This window comes from Giraffa tippelskirchi, chromosome 9 (genome assembly GCF_054371585.1).
Source record: "Giraffa tippelskirchi isolate mGirTip1 chromosome 9, T2T-mGirTip1v1.2.pri, whole genome shotgun sequence".
In the NCBI taxonomy this organism is placed as follows: Eukaryota; Metazoa; Chordata; class Mammalia; order Artiodactyla; family Giraffidae; genus Giraffa; species Giraffa tippelskirchi.
In genome coordinates, this window is record NC_137283.1 from 13916438 (window position 1) to 13943371 (window position 26934).

General features: G+C 45.5%; 1 protein-coding gene and 1 long non-coding RNA gene across 6 annotated transcripts in view; both read left to right on the forward strand.

The window, feature by feature from the left end:
• Positions 1-26934, forward strand: part of TRAK1 (trafficking kinesin protein 1) — a 152660-nt gene that overhangs the window by 69615 nt on the left and 56111 nt on the right. For 3 of the 5 annotated variants that reach the window (XM_081527647.1, XM_081527644.1, XM_081527645.1), the window contains one exon: positions 11039-11233. Coding sequence is in view for 4 of the 5 variants with exons in the window: in XM_081527644.1 (XP_081383770.1) it covers positions 11039-11233 (195 nt within the window). In the remaining variant the exon portion in view is untranslated. Of the gene's footprint in view, positions 1-11038; positions 11234-23764; positions 23829-26934 lie in introns of those variants that run through there. The other 2 variants (XM_081527648.1, XM_081527650.1) reach the window with 1 other exon arrangement.
• LOC145520651 (uncharacterized) lies at positions 1359-7758 on the forward strand. Its single transcript, XR_014064697.1, has 2 exons — positions 1359-4520; positions 6134-7758. It is a non-coding gene; the product is annotated as an uncharacterized LOC145520651 (long non-coding RNA).

A 26934-nucleotide genomic window follows, 5' to 3' on the forward strand; every position in this document is an offset into this window, starting at 1 on the left:
AGTAGCTCCTTCAAACCCAATGAAATCCAGGTGGTTCAAAGACAGAATGTTTAGAATGAAGCCATAAAAGTGCTGGAAGTAAATATTGCTGGATATATTAATAAATCTTGAGATGGGGAAGGCCATCCTAAGCATGACACAAAGACTGAAGATTATAAAGAAAATGATCAAGGGGAGAGTGTGGTACGCACTTCTAGTTGCAAAACAAATGAGTCACGGTATGAAATGTATGATGTGGGCTGCTGCTGCTAACTCGCTTCAGTCGTGTCCGACTCTTTGCGACCCTATAGACGGCAGCCCACCAGGCTCCGCCGTCCCTAGGATTCTCCAGGCAAGAACACTGGAGTGGATTGCCATTTCCTTCTCCAGTGCATGAAAGGGAAAAGTAAAAGTGAAGTCGCTCAGTCGTGTCTGACTCTTAGCGACCCCATGGACTGTAGCCTACCAGGCTCCTCCGTCCATGGGATTTTCCAGGCAAGAGTACTGGAGTGGGGTGCCATTGCCTTCTCCAATGATGTGGGCAGTATAGTAAATAATTATGTAGTATCTTTGGTTGGTTACAGATTCTAAATAGATCTATCCTGGTGATCATTTTGAAATATATAGAAATATTGAATTACTATGTTGTGTAACAGGAACTAACATAGTGTTGTAGTTCAGTTACATTTCAAAAACAAATGCATAGAAAAAGAGATCAGATTTGTGGTTACTAAAGGTGGGAGTGGGGGTCAAGGGAGGGGGGAGCTGGATGAAGGCTGTTAAAACTGCCTTCCAGTTATAAGATAAATAAGCACTGTACTTATTTATGTACAACATGAATGATATATATAAATACATAAATGATGTACAACATGATGAATATAATTAACCCTGCTGTATGTTGTATATGGAAGTTGTTAAGAGAGTAAGTCCTAAGAGTTTTCATCACATGGAACGAGTTTTTCTCTTTCTTTAATTTTTTGTCAACGTGAGATGATGAGTGTTCACTAAACTTACTGTGATCATCACTTCAGTGGTATATGTAGGTCACATCAATATGCTGTACACTTTAAATGCATACAGTGCTATAAGTCAATTATATCTCAGTAATACTGGTGGAAAAAACTTGACTACACAAAAATTAAACTTTATACAGGCATTCTTGCTGTAACACGATAATACTTGCTCCTAAAAAACTTTCTGTTCTGCAAAACTGGACACTAAAAATAACAGGAGTTATGCAACTTTGTAGCCAGAACACTAATGAAAGCCGTACGTTGGGATATAACAATAGTAGGGTGGTCATCTTTTATTAAAAAAAGAAAAAAAGGTAAGCGCTCCCTGGCAGTCCAGTGGTTAGGACTTTGTGATTTCACTGCAGGGGATGCAGGTTTGATTCCTGGTTGGGGAACTAAGATCCCACATGCTGTGTAGCCAAAAAAAAAAAGAGTAAAATACACATACCATGAAGTTTACCGTTTTAGCTATCATTAACTGTACAGTTCTTTGGTGTTAGGTGCGTTCACTTTGTTGCACACACATCACCTCCATAAATCACCACAACTTTATCATCTTCTGCAAATGAAACTGTACCCATTAAACACCCATTCCCCTCTCCCTGCATCCCCTGTGAATCACCTTACTACAGTCTGTCTCTATGAATCTGAATCTAACAGCCTCCTATAACAGGATTCATAGAGTTTCAGCACTTTTGTGACTGGCTTAGTTTGGTTGGCATATCATCCATACTCTAACATATGTCAGAATTTTCTTCTGTTTTTAAGGCTGAATAATATTCCAGTGTTATTGGAATACCACGTTTTGTTACCTGTTTATCCACTGGTGGACACTTGTGTTGCTTCTGCTTTTTGGTTTTTGTAATAATGCTACTGTGAACATGGTGTACAAATATCTGGTCACGTCCCTGCTTTCACTTCTTTTGGGTATATACCCAGAAATGGAATTGCTGGATCATATGGTAATTTGATCCAGTTTCCCTGGTAGCTCAGGTGGTAAAGAATCTGCCTGCAATGCAGGAGATGCGGGTTCGATCCCTGCGTCAGGAAGATCCTCTGGAGAAGGAAATGGCAACCCACTCCAGTATTCTTGCCTGGAAAATTCCATGGATAGAGGAGCCTGGAGGGCTACAGTCCATGGGGTCCCAAAGAGTTGGACATGACTGAGCAACTAACACATACATGGTCATTTTGTTTAACTTTTCAAAGAACCTGGCTATGCATGTTTTTAGCTTTATCAGATATGTACTATAAATACATTTATGTATTTCGCATTCCAGATTTTTGGGATTCCTCTCTTATATTTAATCCCATGTGGGAGGTTACTGGTTTGAGGGTCATGACAGAATTTTGATTCTCCAAACATGCTGTCAAACTGTTTACTCCAAGTGTTGTTCCAATTTCCACCAGCTCCATCTGTCTAAATACTAATTCAGCTGCGAGCACATTAATTACAATCACAATAACACTGACTATTTTCATGTAAAAAATTTTCCTCTGACAATTTAATAATTATATGTAATATATACACTTTTAAGAGGAAATATCTAGAAAACTGGAATACCAAAGTTTTTTTTTTTAATTTCTTAATATGTGCTCAGTCACTCAGTTGTGTTCAATTCTTTGCGGCCCCGTGAACTGTAGCCCATCAGGCTCCTCTGTCCATGGAAATTTTCCAGGCACAAATACTGGAGTAGTTGCCATTTCCTACTCCAGGGGATCTTCCCAACCCCGGGACCAAACCTGCATCTCTTGGGTCTCCTGCATTGACAGCAGATTCTTTACCACTGGCGCCACCTGGGAAAACAAATTCAAATGAATAGTAATCCACCCCACCCCACCCTTCCCATTTTTTGAGCATTTTCCTGGAGGTTTATCTTTTAAAATTAATTTTTTCTTTTAAAATAAAATTTCTGTGCAGTTCTAGCTTTATGTCTTTGTGTTAGAATCAGTCTAACCTGTGATGTGCTATCGTCTGTTTTTGTGGATTTCTATGCCCACCCCGTTGGAGTCACTTTCTGCAGAACACTGCAGTTAGTTTTGACGTCCTGGGGCCTCCATAGCAGGGTCTTTCTGGCTTCGCTCTGTCCCGCCTCTTCCCGCCCTCTGCTTGCACAATGCTCTGGCGTGTCTGAGTGGACAGGGCCACATTTTGCACAAGGTGGCACTTTAACCTCGCATCGGAGACCCTGCCCGTCAAGGCAGCCGCTGGGTGGCTCAGCCATCTCTGCTTATGCTGCTGTCACAGCTCAGCACCTAACACCCCATCTGCATGGAACTGAACCGGGGTCATTGTTTATCCTTTTTCTTAGAAAGAGTTGCTTCTGGTGGCAGGTAAGGCCATGGCCCTTCCAGTGTCAGGTTGTGTTTCTGTCTCCAAATCCTAGTTTCTTTGGCCGTTTCTTTCTGCTCCTGTGCGGGTGTCTCTGCTTGTCCTTCCCGACTCCTGGAGACCCAGGTTACTGCCCACAGCGAGGCAGCAAGGATGAGAAGAGAATCTGGTGCTTGTCCCTGTCCCTGTGGGGCTGGAATGTGAGCAGGGGTATGTGTCAGGAGGTGAGCTCAGGATGGGGGCCCAGGAGAGGATCGGGGGTTCTGGCGTCCATCCCCAATACTGCTCAGCCACGAGACCTCGCCCAGTTTCCCGCACTTCCGGCAGGGCCTCAGTGTCCCCTTCTGTAAGCAGAAAAGATGGGAGAGGCTGGATCCAGCTCCGGGGCGGAGTCTGAGATGTCTCTGGTGAAAGCAGGGAGAGGGCAGGTGTGTGGAAGGAACTGGGGTGGGGGAAGGACCTTGCCCTTTAGGACTGTTTGAATGTTGAGCCACATTTATGCGTTTTTTTTTTAAAGAAAGCAAATTTAGTTAATTATAATCACAAGGGTCTGTCAACTCTCAAATGTTGATGGGCAAGACCCCCTTGAAGGACTTGCTGTAGAAGCCAGCTTCCGGGTCCCAGCCTTGTAGCTCCTGGTGCAGGAGGTCTGAGGTGGAGCCACAGAAGCATCTACGGAGCCCAGTACAGAAGCGCAGGGTGTGCAGCGCGCCGCTGCCTGCCCCAGGGCACCAGCACCCCAGACTCAGTTCTCGGGGGGGGGGTCCCCCAGTTCTGCTGAAATGCCCACAAATAGGTGAAGGCAGGAGAAATGCTCTCATGCAGGTTCCTTCCCTAGGGGACCTTCTCAGGGGGCCACAGAGAGCGGCAGTGAATGGTGTGTGGATTAGAGTTGGAGGGACTGGGTGATGCCGTGTGCAATGGGCTCAGCCCCTTTCTAGCAGGGTGCTTTGAATTCCTCTTATAACCTTCGGGATCCTGGTTTCCTCGTTTGCAAATGTGTTCCTGATCTTCACCCTGCACTGCCCGCTGGTTTCTGAGAGTAAGTGAAATGTAGGAATAGATACCAGCGGTTTGCATCGTTCAGCAAAATGTTTGCTGAGCCCTTACTGGTTACCAGGCAGGGTTCTGGGTTAACAGTGGAGCATGTCGGCCTCCAGGATGGCTCCTGGTGTGGGGGCCATACACACCGGGTCTTGCGTCTGTTATAGGCAGCTCTGGGATGTTCAGCCACCTCCTCAGCCTCGCTGTGCAGCGTCCTCTCCTATTAAATGAAGTGGTTGAGCCAGTAATTTTTAGTTCTAAAGGTCCCTCTGTAGTTAGTGAAACCACATCTTTCATGGCATTCTAGGGAGTAATTACTGAGTTTCTTAGGTAAGGCTCTAAACTATGTAACCCCACGATAGAGAAGAACTTTCCGGAAGGATGTATGACAGGTACCAGTTGCAAAGTGTCACGTGTGTCCCCGACACCAGTCTGGCTTGTGTGTGAGTCTCTGAGCCCATGCCCTCTGTTCCTAATAACTCAAGGAAAAGGCTTTGTTTCCAAGTCTGTACAGAATGACTTGTGAACGGCTCAATAGGTCAGCGGTCTTGTGAAAACTTGAAAACATGGCTATGGGTTTGCCATCACTGCCGAGGTTAATGGGTGATGAGAGGGGCTTGCTGCCCCTTCCAGAACCTCCTCAAGCACAAACTGGGGTCATGTTCTTTGACTGTCACCTTTTGTGTAGCCTAGAACTTTCTCCCGAGGCCCATAGCGAGGCACCAGGATGGGAAGTCCTGGCATGCAAACTGGAGGCACTCACACATGTTTGATCTGACTCTCAGGTATTTTACAGAATTCTAAACTATCGTCCAACGTTTGATAATCAGGGCATCTCATGTGAAAGAACAGATCCCTGGCCTCCCAGAAGAACTTGGCATTTCGAGGTGCTATGGGGCCTCCTCCGTGGAGGAGGGATGCGCTGGGTGTGGTGGCCGCCTCCCGACCTCGGTCTGGTGGCCCAGAGACCTTTTGGGTAGAAAGAGAGCTTTTGTGCGACCTGATGCCTTTGTTCTACAGATGGAGGGACAAAGACCCAGCTAAACCGCGAGGTGACTTTTGGGTGTCATGGTGCAGTTGGGGACAGGGCCTGTTTTCCACACTTTTGGAGCAGCGCCTGCTGCACCCAGGGCCTCCGGTGCTGCCAGCAGGTGGCAGCCGTGGCCCTGCTGGCTGGCCTGCCTCGGGTCCTGGCTTTCCTCCTTCCTCCCATCCTGTGCCCTTCTGTTCCTCTCTTGCTTTGATTTTGCCAGACTTTTCTCTGGCCAGTCCTTTCCTCTTTGTCCAGAACTGTGCTCTCTGCCCCATTTTATCCTTGCCTCTCCCCGCACACCGCTGTTTTCTTTAGGCTCTCTGGAGCTTGGGGGAGTGTTCAGGAGGCTGTCTTCCACTTCCTTGCAACTCTCTGTTCTCCTGGACCCAGTGCCCTCTCCTCCAGCGTGTGGGCAGAAGGCCCAGAAACCCCCCCCAGGAACTTCCTTTCCCCTCCCATTTGGGGGTGGCCACCACTCAGAGTCTATAACTGTGTGCTTTTAGACATGCTGACTTTTTCTCTGAGGCCAGAGATCTGTATTTTTACATGAGATTCTCTGATTTTAAACACTGAACACTAACTTAGAGCTGCAGTCTCTGCTGTAAAATGTCAGCATCCTCTGGGGTCCCTAGTAGGTCTCATGAACCTGGCGTGTGACCCGTGGTGATGGTGGCTTACTTGCTAAGTTGTGTCCGACTCTTTGAGACCCCGTGAACTGTAGTCCACCAGGCTCCTCTGTCCATGAGATTCTCCATGCAAGGATACTGGAGTGGATTGCCATTTCCTCATCCAGGGGATCTTCCCAACCCAGGGATCAAACCCATGTCGTCTGCATCTCCAGCATTGGCAGACGGATCTGTTGCCATGAGCCACCAGGAAAGCTTTGCATCAGTACAAATGCTTAGAAGGAGGTGCCTCCTTCTAGCCCCTCTCTGGGATTATGGATCTAACCCAAGTCAGCTGTAGAGAGGACACAGCTGAACCTGTAGCCCCTGCCGTCAGGACCCTCTCCCACCTCCCACAGCCCTCATCCTTGGACAGGAGGATCCACTTCAAACCTTATGCTGTGGAGAAACCTAGGAAGGGTCATAGTTCTGAAGAGGTGAAGAGCGCTTTCACGTTCTGCTCCCAGAGAGAGTTAGTCGGGTCCGACTCTTTAGGATCCCATGGAGTGTAGCCCACCAGGCAGGTGGTGCTCTAAGAACAGTGGGCATTAGATCAGATCAGCATTTGCTGAGTGGTTGAGGGGACATTCGTTTCCCCTTGGGACTTTACTCCTTGCTGATTAAGACCTGGGGTGATACAGAGTGAGCTTAAAAAGACCTTGGCACTACAGGGCCCCACCTCCCCCATGCTGAAGGCTAGACATGCCACCCATTGCCGATTCTTCCTCCTTTTGTTCCATGATTCATCCAGCGCTTCCTGAGTACTTCCTGTTGCAGAGAGCAATGCTGAGGGCTGGATTGGATGTTAAGGGGGTAATTCAGAGCTCCTCCTGAGGGCTTCACTGATGGTAGAGGAGAGACTTAGAAAATGCTTGTAACATTGTCCTGAAATAATCTAAATACATAGCCAGAGGCGAGAGGTCAAGGGAAGCCTGATATGAGGTGACATTTGAGTGATATTTTGGGAGGGAGTTTGCTGGCAGGGAAGGGCCTTCCAGATAGCTAGAGCAGCTGGTGTCAAAACCAATATTTGTGTAAAAATGTGTTTGGAGAATGGCGAAAAGTCAATGTGGCTTCACAAGGGATATTGGAGAAGTAGCATTAATAAGGTAGATGTGTATTTCTTTCTCTCTTGAAAATCCAAATGGAAGACGGCCCAGGAGTGCTCCCTGCCAGCTTGTCCCTGGCACCCAGGGTTGCTCTGGTAATCCCCTAGGTGCTACCTTTACTTTCACAGTTGAAGGTGATTCCAGTACCAGCCCCATCTCTGCATTTTGACAGCTGGATAGGGTCTGACTTGGAAGTGCTGTTTGCATCCTGTTAACCAGGCATATAGACAGACCTCACTGCAAGGAAAGCTGGAAAATGTAGTTTTTAGCTGTGTGGCTGTGTGCCCATCCATACCTTGGAGGTTACATTCCTGCAAGAAAGAAGCAGAAATTTGATACTGGGAAGGAGTCAGTAGACTCTGCCCTAGGAAGGTACGTGCTGAATCATGAAGCACTTAATAGGGAATGGGGAGGTTTTTAAAGCAGGGCAATACTATGATTTGAAAAGTATCTTTCATGGGACTTCCCTGTCGGTCCAGTAGTTAAGAGTCCACACGTCCAATGCAGGGGACACAGGTTCGATCCCTGGTCGGGAAACTAGATCCCACATGACACACGATGTGGCCAAAAAAAAAGAAAATATGTCTGTTGCAGATGGGGCCAACAAGCATGGGGCTGCTGTGACTGATGAAGGGAAGTATGTTGAGGGTGAGTCCACCCGACTGCCTGGGTGAACCTGGCCTTTGGATGGTTTGATCAGCTGAGGGTCAGTGGATGCAGGCTGCTGTTGCTGTAGATCTTCTGGAAGCCATGGATGGACCTGTCAGGGTCTGGGTTCAATCAGGAAGTGGATGCCCGTCATCTGAGACTTCCCCAGGACTACATATTATAGCTTGTTTTTTTTTTTAATATTCATTTTTAATTTGAGTATAATTGCTTTACAATGTTGTGTTAGTGTCTGCTCCAGAACAGTGTGAATCAGACATGTGTATAGGTATATCCTCTCCCTGTTGAGTGTTCCTCGCACCCTTCTTATAGCCAGTTAATAGTGTGGTTGGAGCTGTGGAGAAATGAGGACTGTGGAGAGCTTGATGGGGCTCTCTACAGGTGGGGCTAGCAGTGCCCTTTCACACATTGACCTTTAGTAAACGCCAAGGGACTTCCTCATGGGGCTTCCCTGGTGGCTCAGTGGTAGAGAATCTGCCTTCAGTGCAGGAGATGTGGGTTCAATCCCTGGGCCGGGAAGATCCCCTGGAGGAAGAAATGGTAACCCGCTGCAGGATTTTGGCCTGAAAAATCCCATGGACAGAGGAGCCTGGTGGGCTGCAACCCAAAGGGTCTTGAAGAACTGCACACGACTGAGCGACTAAGCAAGAGGACGGGTCTGTTGAGAAGCTGCTTTGGTTCCTGGCTCTCCTTCCTGCACTCTGGATGGGGAAATCATCCTGACACCTCCCTGATTTGTCAGTGTGTCTAGCTGAACACCTCTACCTAACATGCCTGTGAAATCTTTACCTGTTTAGAACAAAAACTTTCTGTTGAGAAGAGCCTGGGAATCCTCCAGCATGTGTAGTGCACCTGCTGGGAGATTGGAGGCAGATGGAAGAGGGAAGGATATAGTTTACAGTGAGATGGCCGAGGCTTCTCACACACGATCTGCTGCTGATTTAACTGTGTGACCTTCACCTACAAGGTACTCCACGGCTTCTGTGAATCTGCTTTCTCACGTATAAGTCAGAGCAAACATTATCTACGTCTCAGGTTGCTGGGAGGATGCGCTGAAGGCTCCTGGCGTGGTGCTTGGCACTGTGAAAGCATTCCTGGGGAATTCTCGACGGCTCTCATGTTTACACAACCTGAGGCCTCAGATGTGTCTTTTTCATGTGGCAGAGGTGGTGTCTCCCTTCTCGGGAGGTTCTTGGGGCACTTGGCCCTGCACCCAAGGTCACAGTGATCTCCCTGGGTGGTCTTTATCATCCCTTCCTAATTCTCCGGGCCTGCCGGGCAGCTATGAGACTTGCTGAAGTTTCTATGGCGAGTCACGTTACGGAAAAGTCAAATATACAGAATGTTTTTCAAAAGGCTTTTTGGCACAGCATCACATTTGATACTTTATCTCCTGGTCATCATATGCTTTAAGGAAAACGATACCTCTTGGGCATGAGGACCCACACTGTAAATATGTTGACCTTCAGCCCTGAGAACGTGGAAGGACAGGGGAGTCTCAGTGTCCGAGCAGCTGGCAGTGTGCTCACAAGTGACCCGGTATTCTTAGAAGGGATTTTATTTTGATTTCTTGGAGTCCGTTGCCTTGCCCACCACCAAGGGGCAGTGACACCAGAAGATTCTAGCCCCTTGTGTGGGTACATCGTGCAGGAATGTGTTGGTACCCTGCCCATCCTCCTGCGGCCAGGCTGGCTCACCCTTTTGTGCAGCAGGTCTGTGTTTAGTCAAGAGCTGCCGTCGATCAGGTGTCAGCCCTCCTTGACCCCGAATCCCCTCAGCTAGATGGTGGTCATTTTATGGTTATGAAGCCTCCCCTGGAAATGAGGTTGGTGGGAACTTACTCCCCACTTGATTGCAAGATTTCCTTAGTTAGGAGCCCATCTGGAGCCTTTAAGAGGGTGTTTTGTCACTAGTGGGAGATGGTAAAAAAATACGAGACATCTGCCTTGAGGGTGGGCTGTTGACTGTGGCCAAGGGGACAGGAAGGAACGTCGCTCAGTTCTCCGCAGACCTTTGTAGGGTGACGGAGCAGCTCCGGCCTGGTGGGGGCTGGCTGAAATGCCAAGTGTGCTAGCCATGACATTTCCCACACGAGGCAGAGAATCCAGAGCGTTCACGTGTTCCCTCTCCAGTCCCCAGAGCTCCAAGTAAAATTCGAAATGTCTTCACTTTCCACTTATAACTCTCTCCTCAGCACTTGAAACACCATGCGGACTTTTTGAGTCATAATGTCCTTCTACAGTGAAGCTTTGCACGTTGACTTAAGTAAGAAGGGGTAGCATGGGATGGTGGGAGATTTGAGGGGCTAGCAAGTGCCTTCCATGGGCTCCTGCCCAAGAAGGGGTGAAGTTGCCCACTGAACACTCTTTTTTACCTATGATTCTATGCCTTTTTTTTTGGGTCTGCTGCTGCATGGCCTTCCTGTTAAACAAGAAGATGCTCTGTCTGTGGTGTAACCCTTCTTCTGGGCACAGGTGTCCACATTCTCCCTGAGGAAGACAGATTAATTCAGCTTGGTGAGCTCAAAACACCATCCTGTCGAGGAAGAGGTGGTATTCAAACTGTGCCTTGACGGAGGGGTACCTGTTGGTTTAGTGGCTGGAATCCCCATGAGAATATAAGAATTACAGAGGCAAGACGGTGACTGTTGTGTTTATGTCGTGTCTCCTGTGACTGTGGGACTCAGGATATAGTTGGATGATGACGGATGGATGGAAGGAGGGAAATGTCGGAGGATAAACAGGTGAATGAATGAATTAAATGAAGGCCAAAATCTTACCTATGTGGGGACATGGCTTGAATGGTAAAATAGTGGCAGGAAGAAATTGACATATTGCTGAACTTATAACTGGTTTGACCTAAGTGCAGGGTGACTGGGAGAGAGTGGCCAGAGAAAGGGTTGGGAAGAAAGCCCAAATGACGAAGGCACAAGAATGTTGGCTTTCCTTCATAGAAAGTGGGCAGCTAGACAGCAGGAGCTATTTCAGGTAGGTCTGGCAACAAACATGCCTAACTCTAAGTTTCAAGAGTAGAATTTCAATTGGAAAAAGATCTCTGGCATGGCCTGATCTGGTCTCTCTGTGCTGCACGTAAGTAGCCCAAGACTCTGGCTACAAGTGCCAGGGTTAGGTCACTAGCAGCAGCAAGGCCACCACCAGGTCCTGGCGCTCATCTGTCCATCTTCTTCCCTCCAGACGTGTGCAACAGCACCGACCTTCCGGAAGTCGAGATCATCAGCCTGCTGGAGGAGCAGCTGCCCCATTACAAGCTAAGAGCCGACACCATCTACGGTTATGACCACGACGACTGGCTTCACACCCCCCTCATTTCTCCAGATGTCAACATTGACCTCACGACCGAGCAGATTGAGGAGACGCTGAAGTACTTCAGTGAGTGATTCCCCTTTCCTGGAATGCCCTGTCCTCTCCGCTTAGCCACGGGCACACGTGTGTGCTTGGTCTGGCTGCTGTGTCTAATAGCCTGCTGTATGTGGAAAGTACTTGAAGAACTGTGGGATTTAGCCCCATAAAAGGCCTCACTTGACTTTGAGTCTTCTGGATAGAAATGTTGGAGTAGTGGGAACAAGTAGGAGTTTTCATTTGAACCAGCTTTCTCTTAACCATGCAGAAGATTAGAAGATGCTCCCATTTCCCTCCTTACCAGAAGTACCATGTGAGTCCTTAGCAGCTTGTATTGGGGAGGAGCTTATCTGCATTTAAAACCCCAAGTATTGGAAACCTCAAGACTGCTCAGTGTTTATAAGACATAACACAACATGCCAAGGCTGCTGATTTCTGTGTGAAAGTCCACTCAGCTGGTTAGTCGGGAGAGGCAAGATGTTGCTGCAGCAGCAGACTGGTCCTGCTATGGGCTACAGAGCTGACACCTGGTAGGGTGAGCAGTATACTAGGTGGGACTTTTTTCAGTGTGTTTGTGACGACAAGGGCGTGAAACCTGATTTTGCAGGCTTGAAAAATATACGATAATTTAAAAAATTCACACCAATGATATTTTTTCTTTTTAAACTGACATATAGTTGATTGACAACATACCAGTAACATTTCTGATGTTCATTCAAGAGGTAGTTTTGATGTAATTTTTCTCTTTAGAAATCCATGGCAGCTTTGTAAGATTGGTGAGACCAGTTCTCTTTTGTTTTGACACTCTTGACTTAAAATTCAAGTTGATTTGAACCTAGTCTAAATTAGTGTGACATCATTTACATATCCATGTATCAGCATATCACCATTTTTTTTAAAAAAAGTACAACAATCCTGTTTCTGCTTAGAGATAACTAGGTTCAAAAGCAGCTTATTGTGCATCTGTAAAGTTTTCTATAATTATTTCCTCTAATACAAACCAATTTCCAACATTCTTGAACTTGTGAAATCATTAATAATAAACAAGTGAGAACTCGTAAGTTTCTCCTTTAGCATGTATCTGGACTGTTTTCATGTTTTATCTATTAGATATTAATAACAAAGGAATTTTGTTTAAATTGGCCTGTATTTTAATACTTAGTGCAAATCCTGCACAATCCTCTTTGTGAGCACTGCAGATAATCAGTTTTGATAGGAGTGAAAATAGAATAACCTACACCAGGGCAATATGAAGTACATTAGACTTGAACTCATGTCCAAGTTGATGCTTTAGAACTTCAAGGATATCTTGTAGCCTAGAGGAGGCCCATTACAAGTCACTTGTGTTTCCTCATGGTACGTGTACACCAAGGAGACGTGGTATTGTGTGGAAAACCATGTCCTGGGTGACCTCTCAGGTAGGTTTCGCATTTGTTCCCTTCAGACTGCTTCACAGTAGAATTATTTTTCTAGAAATCCCTGCCTGTTACTTACTCTTCTTTAACAGACTCTCCTATGATTTTATAGGATCCTGCTTGGCCATTTCTGCTGAGGGAGGCTCCTAGGTCCCTCATATACACACTGATTAATCACTTACAATCACAGTGTGAATGGAACACCACCCAAGGGTAACACTTCACTGTTGTCAGAGATCTTTCATAGGAATTGCCTCTTCTTATCCCTGTAAAGTGTCTGTAGTTTGTTTGGGCCAGGCTGATTTTATTATCAAGGAAATTGAAGTGTGAAAGGCTCATTGTATTTATTCAATAGCACTGATCTATAGCTTCTAAAATTCTTTTCAGTAGACTGGAACAGACGTTGTGACTTGTTATTATTTGTTTTGCTTCTAGTGATGTATGTAAAGGAGAGAGAGAAAAAAAAAACTTCCTGGTGGAGTCTGGCAGTGCATAACACAAATTATAATAAAACTGTAAGAACTGAAAATATATGTTGACCAGACATTCTGAACATTTTTAGAGCATGGTTGCATCTAAGTCTTACTATAACTCTGCATTTTCTTCTGTGGTACATGTGATGAGGGTAAAGTGGGTATTTGCTAAATATCAGTTAATTGAATGATCAGGCATTAACTTTTAAATACAGTGCCCATAGAGCAGGGCTTTCAAACTGAGGTCCTAGATCTTCCCAACCCAGGGATCGAACCCAGGTCTCCTGCATTGCTGGCAGATTCTTTACCATCTGAGCCATCAGGGAAGCCCAAGGTCCTAGAACCACCCTCCAAGGGATCTGTAGAGAGAAACTGGGGATTCTATTAACTTGTAAAGGAAAAAAAAAACTAAATCCTTAATTTCATAAACTTCTAACTGAAATGCAGCATTTACTTTCATTACAAACACGAAAGACAAAGCACAGTGGTATTACTAAGACCTGTGACTTAGTCACCAGTAGAAATCACAAATATTTTCATGTCATGCTACAGAAGAAGCAGATATGGAAGAAATAAGATCTTTAGTCGTCTCTGCTTTGAAACTGCTTTCATTATTAGTTGTGCTGATCTTGTTATTTAATGTGCATTGATAAAGAAGCACTTTTATCACGGACCTTTTTTTGAAGTTTTAATAACTGCATTATAATACGGTTGCTTTCTTTATAGTCCTTTGTATCTTATGTCTTTAAATTTTTCTGCTGAGGAGGAGTCTGTGAGCCTTGCTGAGCCAGAGGTCCGTGGAAGCACAGGTTAAGAAGTACTTGGTGTCCTTTCTGGATTTTATCTGTGTGTTTACATGTGTAACCCGGGAGATGCCATGGTTCACACCACTGTGACTCACCCATGTGTTTTTCTTTGTTTTGTTTTTTAATTTAATTTTATTTTTAATTGGAGGATAATTACTTTACAATATTGTGATGGTTTCTGCCATCACCAGTGTGTGAAATCAATTGTGAGGTGTGTGGGAAGACAACATAAACCGTCCCTTCATTTTAGATTTATTTTCTGCATCAGTCAGGGCAGTGGGTGGGTATCAGGGTAAGGGGTTCTCCAGCGGGTTCTGATACACTCCTCAGGTGAGACTCACTGGATAATAGGCTCACCCACACCATTGCTTCAGAGATCAGAGCGGACACCTTGGGTGGCAGAAGGTGGGCTAATACTCATCTCCTTTGCCCACATGTCATCCCTCAAAGGAGACAAGCAATTGCTTCGTTTTTAAAATCTGACCCTGGCCTGGCTTGTTAAGGAGAGACAAGAAGGCTTTGGAAATCCACCTTTTCCCAGTGGTAGAATGACCTTTTCAGATAGATTTCAACAGTCCAGTGGATGTTCACCCCTGCAGAGTCTGAGGAACTCACAAGGTAGAAATGACCTACACAGCAAGTGAACCCATAAGCATGGGGCAGTTAAGATTCGATGCCCCAGCAAGGAGAAAGGATAGTCTTACTGTGTGCCAGGCACAGTTTTTTAATGCTTTACAGATATCTCAGTTACTTCCCACAGTGACCACTGAATAAAAAACTCTTGCTGTCCCCCATACTACTGATGGGGCCACTGAGGCTCAGGGAAGTTACGTTTGCCCCAAATCACACAGCTAGTAAGGTGGGGTCCTTTTTTTTGGCTGTTTTATTTCTTTTTTAATTGAAGGATAATTGCTTTACAGAATTTTGTTGTTTTCTGTCAAATATCAACGTGAATCAGTCACAGGTACACATAAGTCATGGTGGGATTCTGAGTTCCCAACCTGGATTGTCTGGTCTAACTTTATGTCTTAATTAACCATTCTCTCAGAGAAACTAAATAAGAAAAACATTTTATTTAAGAATAAAGTTCATTTAGTAAACATGAAAAATGTGAACCCTGTTTTAGAATATGTCAGTAGCTTATTTGTTCATAAAAATGTGTCTGACATATTCAAAATTGATTTTTTTCCAAAAGGTCACTGTCCCAAGTGACACTTAGCCTGATGTAGCTTAGTTTCAAGATGAGGTTTCCTTCTTCCCTGCAATTTCCCCCCCTGCATCCTGTGGTCTCTAGGTCATGCTTCCCTGAATTCAGGTGGAAATGACTGTGTGCTGTAGATTTTTCTAGTCACAAAGTAGTCAGTGGACACCAGCCATGAGGATTGCGGTGTTGGTATGTAGATAGCTACGGCTCCTTCTGGTTCCTTTTCCTAGGGCCATGTTTTTGCTAACTTTTTGGTTAAAGAGCATTTGTCAGGAAACGAAATCTCTCTGTGTCTCAAGTGCAAATGATCTGCTGACAACTTCAACAGAACAATCCTTTCCCTAAGAAGAGAAGGGTCGTTAGTTGCTCAGTCGTGTCCGACTCTTTGTGACCCCATGATCTGTGACCAGGTTCTTCTGTCCATGGGATTCTCCAGACAAGAGTATTGGAGTGGGTAGCCATTCCCTTTTCCAGGGGATTTTCTTGATCCAGGGATTGATCCCAGATTTCCTGCATTGCAGGCAGATTCTAAAGCAGATGAGAGTTTCAAGACATCATCTCATTGTTTGCTTTTGCCATAAAGTACTATTAATGAATCAGTCAACAAGTATTTATTGAATGACTAGTCTGTACCTATAATCTTTTATGAGCTTGACTTTGTTTGAGTTCAAGCTGATGTTTTCTGGCTAAGGAAGTGAAAACATCTGATTACTGATTTTCTTTCACTGCCTAACCTGGGACTTTGCACTGGGTGGGGCCGACACAGGATGCTCTCGAGGCCCTTGGCTGGCATCCTGTACCGAGTTGTCTACCTTGCTTGTGTGGAAGGAGTGGATGGAGTCTGGGCAACTGCAATTAATCCAGCTCCCCATCCCATTTTAATTTTGTAAAATTTAATTTAAACAAAAACAACAAAGAATCAAAGAACATTCATCTAGTCCAACTGTTACTATACAGTCCATGTCTGCTTCATGTTTAAAAAGTCTGAAGTCCGCCTAGTGCCTTGCATGAAATGGGTATTTAACAAGTGCTGATTAAATAAGAACATGCAAAAGTATCTTTTAAGTTAAAAAACAAGATTTTCTCTATTTTTTTTTCAAAAACAAAGCAAAATTACAAACAATGTATAGAATAGAAAGATCACTTTGTTGCCACTTTCCAGAGACTGCCTTCATCTAACTAGAATCCTAAGTGAAGTGAAAGTCATGAAAGTCACTCAGTCCTATAGGACTCTTTGTGACTCCATGGACTGTAGCCCACCAGGCTCCTCTGTCTGTAGAATTCTCCAGGCAAGAATACTGGAGTGAGTAGCCATTCCCTTCTCCAGGGGATCTTCCCAACTTTGGGATCGAACCCAGGTCTCCCACATTGCAGGTGGATTCTTTACCATCTGAGCCACCAGGGAAGTCCAAAATCCTAAGTGAAACAAAAATAAAGGCTCCACAGTATGCACTGAGCCTGTGCAAATTGAATTAACTTACACACAATGCTGACCTTCTAAAGGGAGGGATCACAAGTTATATGAGGTGTGACCTAGGAGAAAACATGATGCGTTTGTGTTTGTGTGTGTAAGAGGGGTGCGTGTGGAGCACCGACAAACATTGTGGTGGGTGGGATTGAAAGAAGGAAGGAAGAATGAATGATGGGTGTTGGGGAAGGTTGTACAGAGGATGGAGAAGGGATCCAATGGCTGGAGAAAACGTTTCATTATCCTTTGCTAACAAATGACACTAAAATGTATATGTTATGGTATATTTATAAGCAGTTGCCTTGAGTTTTCTCATGTAAATGCTCTCGTATGAGTTGTGTCCTTTCTGCCATTCTCAAGACCTCAGGCCATTTTGTTTGCAGGTGAGGACCTGAGGGAGCCCTGGAATTGTGCCTTCTCCCCTCTTACACTCACTCCTCATGTGAGCAGGTTCTTCCTTGGGCCCATTTTCATTGCTTTTTAGCAGAAGTCTGCAGGTGGACTTCTGTAGACAGAGAAGCTCTGGCTGCACAGTCACTTCCCATGTGTCAGCGACACGCAGTCAAGGCACCCCCCCACCCCCCGCCATCCTCATCCCTAGGTGTGGGCCAGGGTGTCAGGCATCGGTGCGGAGGGGAATAGAAAATGCTTATCTCTGAAGGTCCAGAGCAGCCACACCCATACCACACCGGATGCCGACGGTACCAGGAACCCCAGTATCTGGTGAGCAAGGCAGCTGGGTGTTCACACCAGGAGACAGATTACCCTGTGACCCTAGGCCTGCTTTCTCACCTGCCGCCTGCCAGCTCTCACTCTTTCTCATCAATCCAGATTCCAGTGTTGGTGTGTCTTTGCTTTTTCTTTCAAGAACAAAAATGGTTGGCAAGCAATCCTGTACGGATTGACTGTTTTCCTTTTCAAGTGAATCCAGCATGTCTAAGACAAAGCTGGAACAGACTCAGGTGGGAAATTGACATGACAGCTCAGCTTGTTAGCCCATCCGCATCCCCCTCCCCACCAGTCATGGGCTCAGGCCATAGTGATTCTGGGTTATGGTTTGTGTTCTGAGCTTCTGATTTATGTTTTGAACCCTGGAACATCTGCTACATGACCTGCTGGTCCCAGGAATGAGATGCCCCATGCAGGCCTCCCAGGGTGCAGGAAGCAAACTGGGAACCCCAGCAACACATCAGAACTCTGTTTCTTTTCTGGATCCTCCTCAGGTATATGAGTGATCTTAATGAGGACTGCTTCCAAGCTGGGGTACTCTTTGTCTCTGTAGTGCTTTGTTGGGTGCTCTCTCCCGCTTCTGTTCTGTCCCCACGTTCTCCCTGGAGGTGGGATGGGTGCCTGCTTGTCCTGTGGCTGAAATGAGGTGGAGATGGTTTGGGAGGGGGTAGTTGACAGCAAGCTGTTCGTTAGCAGCCTGCCTTCGGCCGTGGGAGCTTGGTGACTGGCAGTGGCAGTGTTTTAAAAAATAAAGATCAGAAAGAAAACTCTGCAGAAGCATCCTGTTAGTTAACTTTCTGCAGCTGATGGAGGGAAGGCCTGCTTGTCAGCCTGTATTTCATGCGAGTCCCCCTGACCCCATCAAGAATGGAGGATTAGGAAGCCCTCCCCTCTTCTGTCCTGGCTGCAGGTAGAAGGCTTGCAGTACTTCCTGAAGGGAGGAAAGCTCTGGAGACCAGGGGCATGTTGCAGAGGAGGATTGGGGCTCTGAGTGGTTCTGCTTCCAACCAGAGGGAGAAACACAGAGAGCCACCCTTCTCCCACCTGCTTGTATGGTCGGCCACTCGAGGTCCCGGTTGTGGCCCATGCTCATCATCTGGGGTGCGGAGGAAGGTGGCATGTGGCATGTAACATCTGAGACACTTCCAGGCAGGCTCATAACTGCATCAGTTGTAATTTAATCCAAAATTGTTAGCATGTATTCATTTTTAAAATGTGTGAATAATTTATTTTGACTTCTTATTGCATACATATATATGCATATAAGTATATAAAATTGTGTGTGTGCGTATGAATTACTACACAGCTAGTAGTTTAAAACTTGGAAATTTTATTATATTCTTTTAATCATTTAAGTTGGCCACCTGATACGAAGAGTCGACACATTGGAAAAGACCCAGGTGCTGGGAAAGATTGAGGCCAGGAGGAGAAGGGGGCAACAGAGGTTGAGACGGTTGGATAGCATCACTGACTCCATGGACATGAGTCTGAGCAAATTCCAGGAGATGGTGAAGGGCAGGGAAGCCTGGCGTGCTACAGTCCATGGGGTCACAAAGAGTCAGACAAGACTTAGTGACTGGAGAGCAAACATTTAAGTTTGATTATGAGTCCTCTCGCAATTAGAGCCTTCTTAATTTGGCAGACCCAATCTACTAGATCCTCCTAAATGCTTACAGAAGAGGATACGTAACTAACTTTGCAGCTCAGGTGCTGATCCTCCTCCTACCTGTGGGTAGTTGTGGCCATAGCATCAGGTTTTCCTATTCTTTTACCTGCCTCCTCATTCCACATCCAGTTGGCTTATTCATAGCCACCCTACTTAGAACTGTGTTCATGTGGTGCTTTATGAAAAATATTAGTGACAGAAATAGAACAGTCACACACACCTACTCTCCCTTGCTTAAGATAAATTAAAAATATCTCCCTATTATATTCCACTTTCCTTTTTATGTCAGTTGCCTTATTCACTTGGTTGCTCTTTTTGTTTTCATATTCATTGATATTCATGGCCTTGACAGACCCAACCTTTAACTATTATTGATTGTATTTTCTTTTTGATGGTAGAATTATCACAAGCTGGCAAGTGATATCCTTTTAAGTGGGCTCTGATGCCTGATCACTCCTACCCCAGACCTTTTGGAGTGGTTGTTTACTTTTGTACAACATGCTATTGCAGACCTATCTTGATTTTTCCTGCCCCAAGACATGGAATCAACAACTCTCCAAGAAGCCATGTTAAAATTGGCATCAGAATGGTGATCTGCTGAGGATGGGTAGAAAAATATCCCTTTAATTCCAACCCCCTCCTTTTTTTTCTTTCAAATTTTATTTGTAAATTCTTCTTCAGTGTTTTCTCAGTTATTGACAGAAAAAGTTTTGGAGGTGGTTGGTGCCTGGTTTGTATTCAGTTGCTCTTGGTTTTTGCTGAGCGATCCTGGTCAAACGACTTCAGCTCTCTGAGCCCCCTTCCCTCGTCTGCCCAGCGAGGGGGGTCTTAGGTAGCAGGGGTCTGAGGAGTGAGTGAGCGGTAAAGGGCTGAGGCCTGATGTGCAGTCAGCACTCCTTAAATAGTGTTGAGTGAATGGACAGGGGCTTCTCTCAGGCTGCTTCTGGGACCTGTCCCGATTCCTGATCTGGGGGTGGGTCAGGAAGATCCTCGGAGAAGGAAATGGCAACCCACTCCAGTGTTCTTGCATGAGAAATCCCATGGACAGAGGTGCCTGGCACGCTATAGTCCACAGAGTTGCAGAGAGTTGGACACCACTGAGCATGCATGCACACCTGGATTTTAACCTTGAAACCATCTCTGCAGAGTTGTGGATGGATTACTTTATCCTTTGGAGCCTATCACATGGCAATTTGGATAGAGACGTTCGATTTAAAACTTGCTCAAAAAAAAAAAAAAAACTTGCTCAAAGTCCATAAAATTCACCCATAAATGATGCTGTTTCCTTACTCATTTCTTTCTTTTGCATTTTCTTAAAAAGTAAATTAGATGTATACAGTCTTTGGATTTGATAAAAGTCATGTTCAGTGATATGTTGCTATTTAGAAATGGCACCATCCCACCCCTAGATTACCACTCCTGCTCATTACTGTGAACTCAATGCCTTTTATTATGCTGGAAAAAAGCTAATAAATGACGTTTCTACCTCATTTCCCTAATTATGGCTTAGGAAATTGTGCTCTCTTTTTAATTGCTTGTACTGCCTTGTTTCCTTTTTTAAAGAATTAAAGTGATGAAGATGATTGCAACTAACATTTGTTGCAGACTCACTTTGTCCCAGGCACTGTGCTGAGTGCTCTCCCATGCATTAATTAATGCCTCACCCTGTCTGTGCAGCAGGTATTATAGTCATGCCATGTAGCAGGTAAGACTCAGGTGTCTAAGATCACAGATGGCAAATGAGGAGCCTGAACCAAACTTCAGGCCGTCAACTCCAAAAGGCTTTGCTCTGAGCTATGATATTAAACTGCCTGCCATTAGTAGTCCATCCATCTATGTATCCATCCATCCATCTATTCATTATTTTTTGCTTCTGTGGTAATACAGTATATAAATGAAATATTTTAAAAATTCATAGCACCATGAGGTAAATGTGCCAAGCCTTTGTTGAAAAGTGTTAGTCGCTCAGTCATGTGCAACTGTTTGCGACCCCATGGACTGTAGCCCTCCAGGTTCCTCTGTCTGTGGAATTTTCGGGGCAAGGATACTGGAGTGGATTGCCTTTCCCTTCTCCAGGGGATCTTCCCAACCCAGGGATCAAATTCAAGTCTCCTACATAAGCCTTTGTTGAAGAGGTTTCTAACTGCACCTGACTTTTCTATGGAGGTTTATGGAGTTTGCATTTTTTGTTCCTTTATTCCATCTTCATTTTGAAAGGTCATACTAGACCTCACCACCTGTACTGGATTGAATCTGTTAAACATGCTGATTTTGAGGAAACTGTTAACTGTCCATCAGTTTATTTCTGAGACCTATAATCATCTTTCAGAAGCACCTGAGGGAACTTTAAACAAACAAAAACCTCAGAAAACCTTAGGACACCAGCCTCAGCTCATCTGTCATGAGGAGTGACATCTGAGAGGCCGCCTGGTAGGTTTGCTGTGGTGTTCTTGAGAGCTGCCATCCAGGCAGAGAGAGACATGATAAGGACCAAAGGAAGAGAGGAGATGTGTTCAGATAATGGGGGCAGTTACAGCAGGAATTAAAACTGCTGGCTGACGACTTTAAATAGGTGAATGTCCTAGAAAATTTTAAGTGTGTATCCAAGTTGGGGTCAGGGAGAGGGAAGGGCATACGCAAACCACCACCCCCTCAACGTACACACTTGAAAAGTTTTCCTCTAAATTACCTGCTACTCATACCCACAGTTAGACATACACACACACACACACATAAAATCTACCCCCAAATCTGTCTTTCCTACTGAAGAGCCTTGCCATGAAGTGTTGTCTGGGGACCAGCTGCCTTGCTAACATGTGAGAGCTTGTTAGAAAGGCAGAAAATTGTGCGCAGTTGCAGGCTTGAAGCATCAGAATCTGCACTTTAGCAAAAGCTCTGGATAATTCACATGCACATTAAAGCCTGGGAAGCCCTGCCCTAGAGGGATGCCTTTCCCTCCAAGTTCATTAACTAGGGCATCATGTGCCTTTGGAAGGATAGAGGGAAAGCCTCCCTGTTTGATCACTGTGGAAGGAAAGAAGCTTGCCCTCCCAGTAGTGGAAAAAAGTGCTTTTACTATTACTCATTCCCACATTATACGTCTTGAGTAGAAAATTAAGAGGAAAGCTGGACCAAGCTGGCGCATTTGTTGTCATTGATACCAACAGATGGTTCCAGTACCCGGCTAACAGGCTGGTGACGTTCCATGGTAGTTTTGCTCTAGGGCAGCAGTTTTCAAGGGAGATTTTGCTCCCAAGGGTCATTTGGCACCATCTGGAGACGTTTTTGGATGTCACATCAACAGAGAGACAGGGTAGTGCTTCTAGCACCTAAATGTGTAGAGGCCATGCCCAGGACCACGCCTACAACAAAGAACAGTCTGACCCTAATTGTGTGCCAGTAGTGCTGAGGTTGAGCAACCCTGTTTAGCAGGTGAGTTTAACTTATAGCAAGTCTAAAATCTATTTAATTATCCGTTACTCATTTAAATGAAATATTTCAAACATGCTAAATAATTAGGACTAATAAATGTTAGCTTTGCTTTCCTTTTTTTTTTTTTTAAGAAATAAAACATTGTTGTTGTTTAGTCACCAAGTTGTGTCTGACTCTGCTACCCCATGGACTGTAGCCCAACCAGGCTCCTCTGTCCATGGGATTCTCCAGGTAAGAATACTGTGGGTTGCATTTCCTCCTCCAGGGGATCTTCTCAACCCAGGGATAGAACCCTTGTCTCTTGCTTGACAGACGGATTCTTTACCACTGAGCCACCAGGGAAGCCCAAATAAAACATTCGCAATGCATTTATAAGGACAGTTTCAAAGTCCTATTCCCTCACTCCTTTCCTAGAGGGAACCACCTTCCTGAGGGAGGGCAGTTTCCTTCTGGTGTATATTTTTGTACTTTGGTAACACATTTTAGTGTCCATGAAAGCAGTCTATCTTATTGCACAAGCCCCTTTGTGATGGCTTTCTCCTCTGTTTGTATGCTGCAGGCTGTTTTTCCAGGAGTTTGAGCCAAGGCATGAACAGAGAACAGGACTGTATCTATATGAAAATGGTTCCCTTTTCTGAGCAATTTACATTTCCTTTAGGCGGTGGTCAGAATTTTTAAGGAAGATGTTTAATGTTTAAAATCAGGTTGAGGAAAGAAGTTGCAGATTTTTAAAGGGGTTATTTTTCAAATGCAGATTCCATAGTGACCCAGAATTAAACAGATAGATAAACTTGTCCTGACATTTGTTGGAAGAGATGATAGTGATAAGGTTCCTGGCGCCACCCACTTCCCTGCCTGCACTCCCTCCTTTCTCCCAACGTGGCACCTCTCAGCCCCTGCTCCCAGCATCCTTGGAAGACATTTCCTCCATTTCTGCATCATTTTTTTTTCCGAGCCAGGCTGTTTCTATGGCAACTGTTAGATTGAAAGATGAGCGGGAGCGGGGTGGCGAGGCTGGAGTGAGACCTCAGGGTGGTGGTGTGTGTCCCTGACGTCACCCTCTGTGCTCCCGGATAGGATGGCTCTGGCTACTCCCATTCAGGGCTGCTGGCCGCTGCCGCTTTATTAGCAGGACTGCCAGGGTCTCTGATAGCTGTGCTCCTCCTCTTCCCCCTCCATGATTTTCCTTTTCACTGCCCCTTTTCCGTCCTGGCTCCAGACTGTCATTAAGGATGCACAGCTTAATTCTGGCATGTTTGGGGATGCTCTTCTGCCCGGCGTTCTGGAAGGGCAGGGGGGCATGGCAGCGTTTCACCTGACGTCGATGGTGCCGTGAAGTCCATTCTTTCCTCTGCCAGAATACTGACTATGCAGAAATTTATCGAAGCGGATTATTATGAACTAGACTGGTATTATGAAGAATGCTCAGACGGTAATTATGGCTCCTGCAAAACAGAGCTGGGATGTGTAGGGCCATTGTCTTCCTTCGGGGGAGGGGGTGTCCTGGAACCTTCCTGGGGAGATGGGAGGAGGGAGGGGCATGGGACCAGCACCGCATGGCTCTGACCGTTGTGAAGGCGTGGTGAAGGGGGGACAGCAGGTGGGCAGGGCTCGTGATGGGGGGGGAGGCTCCTTGGCAATTTGGGGATGGTGTTGGCGTACTGGGCTTGTGAGCATTGCACTTCAGTGGGATTGAATTCTCTCTGGGGTGATGTGTGTGTGTGTGCATGTGTGTGTGTGCAAGTGGAGATGTCATCATCTCTGGTCCAGGGACTAGTGTCTTCAGGAAGTGGTCCTCTGGCCTTGGAGAATCCAGCTTTCCTGGGCCCAGACCTGGGAGCCCAGGGGAGGCTGGAAAAAAGGCAGAAGCAGCTTCCCACCTGGCAGCCAAGTCAAATGAATTATCTTGAGGGATCCCACAGATGGGGGTGGGAGATGCTGGGAGGGGCTGGAAGAGCCTGTATCCTTTGCGTTTGGGCAGGGAGGGTGTGGTGCATTCCAGAGGAGAGGAGGCAGAGTTTCTGTGGCTGGAGCAGCCTCAGGAGGTTCCAGACACCGGGAAATGGCTCTCAGGTGCATTCTCAGGCCACAGGGGAGGGGCTCTATGGGGTTGGCATCAAATTGTATATGACACAGTTAACCTGTCATCTTTAATTTCTCCTTTAAAGTGACCCTCTATCGCATGCCTTTACATAAACACACACACACAAGAGGACCTAATATCTATCTACTTGGAGGGTCCATTCCCTGGTGATCGTAATGTTCTCAGCCCACACGAGCCAGTAATAGGTAAGGTAACTGCTTTTTAATTGAATCGGGAGTTTCAGATCACTCTAACATGACTACATTTGATTAACCTGAATGATGTAACAGGCTGGGACCTGGCCTCATTAATAAGCTGAAGAACTGCATAATTATCTCTGTATTTTCTGATTTTGGCCTTGACTGTGAGCCACAGAAGAAAGACCAAAAGGCTTTGTTGGAGGGGGTGGGTGGGTATTTAAATGCGCCGAGAAACTTCCCCAGCTGAGCCCCCCCATCCCCGAGCATTCGATGCAGACATTGCCGTGTCGAGTCCCTGTGCATCTCTAAACGTCTTGAGTGATGATGATGGTGGGTAGCTCCCAGGGTCGTGAGGGGGAAAGATGACTCAGTTGTTTTCTTTTGGGTATATTATTCTTAAAGCAAATTCCCAACCTGTTACCCAACTCCAGAAGGCAATTATAGGGGTGCTTCTTTTCAGATTCCATCGTTGACCTCTTGAATTTTCCGCGGTGATTTGTGACTCACTGAACCCTCCATAACTTTTTAGAGTGTGGACCGCTGGTGCACGGCACACTGGTTACAGCTGTCTCACCTCCACCTCCCAGTGGAGGTGTTGGGTGTGGCCATGGCTCCCCCGGAGCCTTCCTAGAAGTGATGGCGGAAGGTTTCTTACTATCTTGCCCTGATTGTGACACTGTCCAGCTTTATTTACACCCTTGTCTGAGGAAATGAAGGCAGTCACTCGCGGTGCACAATCTGAAGGGTGAGAAGAGGCCGGGTCTTATCTGGATGTCTCTCAGAAGGATTTTCTTACCCAGCCGTTTCTTGGTTGAGTCTTTTGGCCCCGGGCAGCCAGAACTCTCTTCTTCCAGCAGAAAAGGAAAACAGAAAAAGAGGCAGCTCATCTGGCCAAGGGTAAATAAATGTTGATGGCAGTTACTGTCTGAGTGTTTGCTGAGTGAAATATTTGCTTTTCTCCTCCATACCAATTTGGATGAAGTGGAGAAGGCCACTGGGACAGAATTTGCTGGGACAACTGACATTTTCATAATCCCATTTTAAAGATAGTTAGAAAAACAGGGAATCAAAGGAATGGGAGCTCAAAACTAATGTGGTTTAGGAAAGCCCACAAAAGGGAATGGGGAATTCAGGAATATGCTAATATTGACAGTGCTTGTTTATACACGTCTGACTAGTTGGGTTCTTTCCTGACCTCGCCAGGTTAGTCTGGAAATGGAAGCAGTGTGCCTTTGTTTTTGTGCATCTTTAAAACTGCAAAGCTGTCTTTGAATAGCCCTTTCATCTCCTGGTTCTGAACTTCCTGGTGAGGAGGCCAGGTAGGAGTTAGACACACAGAGTGTTGCTTTGTCTCTCTTATTATTTGTCATTGGAATCTTTAACGAGGGAAACGTCCAGGGAGCTTTCCATAGTAATAACAAAAGATGAGTCAAATGTTTTAAAAAAGATGCAAAATCATTATTTATGTCATAGTTACTGACTTGCACTTAAGTTGCAAGGTTAGCACTGAAAAAGTAATACATAAGGGTGGGAATATAAACTGCAGGACAATTAGGGACCGCTCTATTAAATGTGCACTTAAGAAATGGCTGCTGTTCTCTTTTGAGGTTTATTCAGTCTACTGACTGTATCCTTCCCCCTTAATGAGTTTTAGTTGTGGAGTCTTAATACTCTGTCTTGCCACCCCCAGCCCCCTAAACACAGTCAGATCCCAGAGGGTATAACAGGGGCATGGGGCAGGAGCTTAGAATAGTAAGCAGTTGGAGAGGTTGATTGCCCAGTACCTTAAAGTAATTTTTAGAGGTTTGAAATAGTAATACAGCAGTGGCCTGTGCAGAATTTGCACACATGCACTCAGCGTTTATAGCTTAAAATTCTCACATCAAACAGATTCCTGGTTACCCACATTAACTGTTTCCCATCTCTTAATTGCAGGAACTTCTAAAACCTGGCAAATCATGAGTCACCCCATTATTTAAAAAGCATATTCCCAGACTAACTCCAGACCAGGAGAGGCCCTGAGAAATTGGAATCTTTAGTGCATGCTGTAGTTGATTCTTTGCAGCAGATATGTTTGGAAAACTGTGTCATGGAGACCATCCCTGGGCACAGGGGTCTGGAAGATGATTCTTTCTGTCTGTCATGAAATCTTAGGTTGTTTCTTGGCTCCACTGGTCACTTAAGAAAAGTATGCTTAGAAAGAGTGTGAAGCCTTTTTAATTTTCAGAAAGGTTTGGGTTCAAGTATATGTCCCT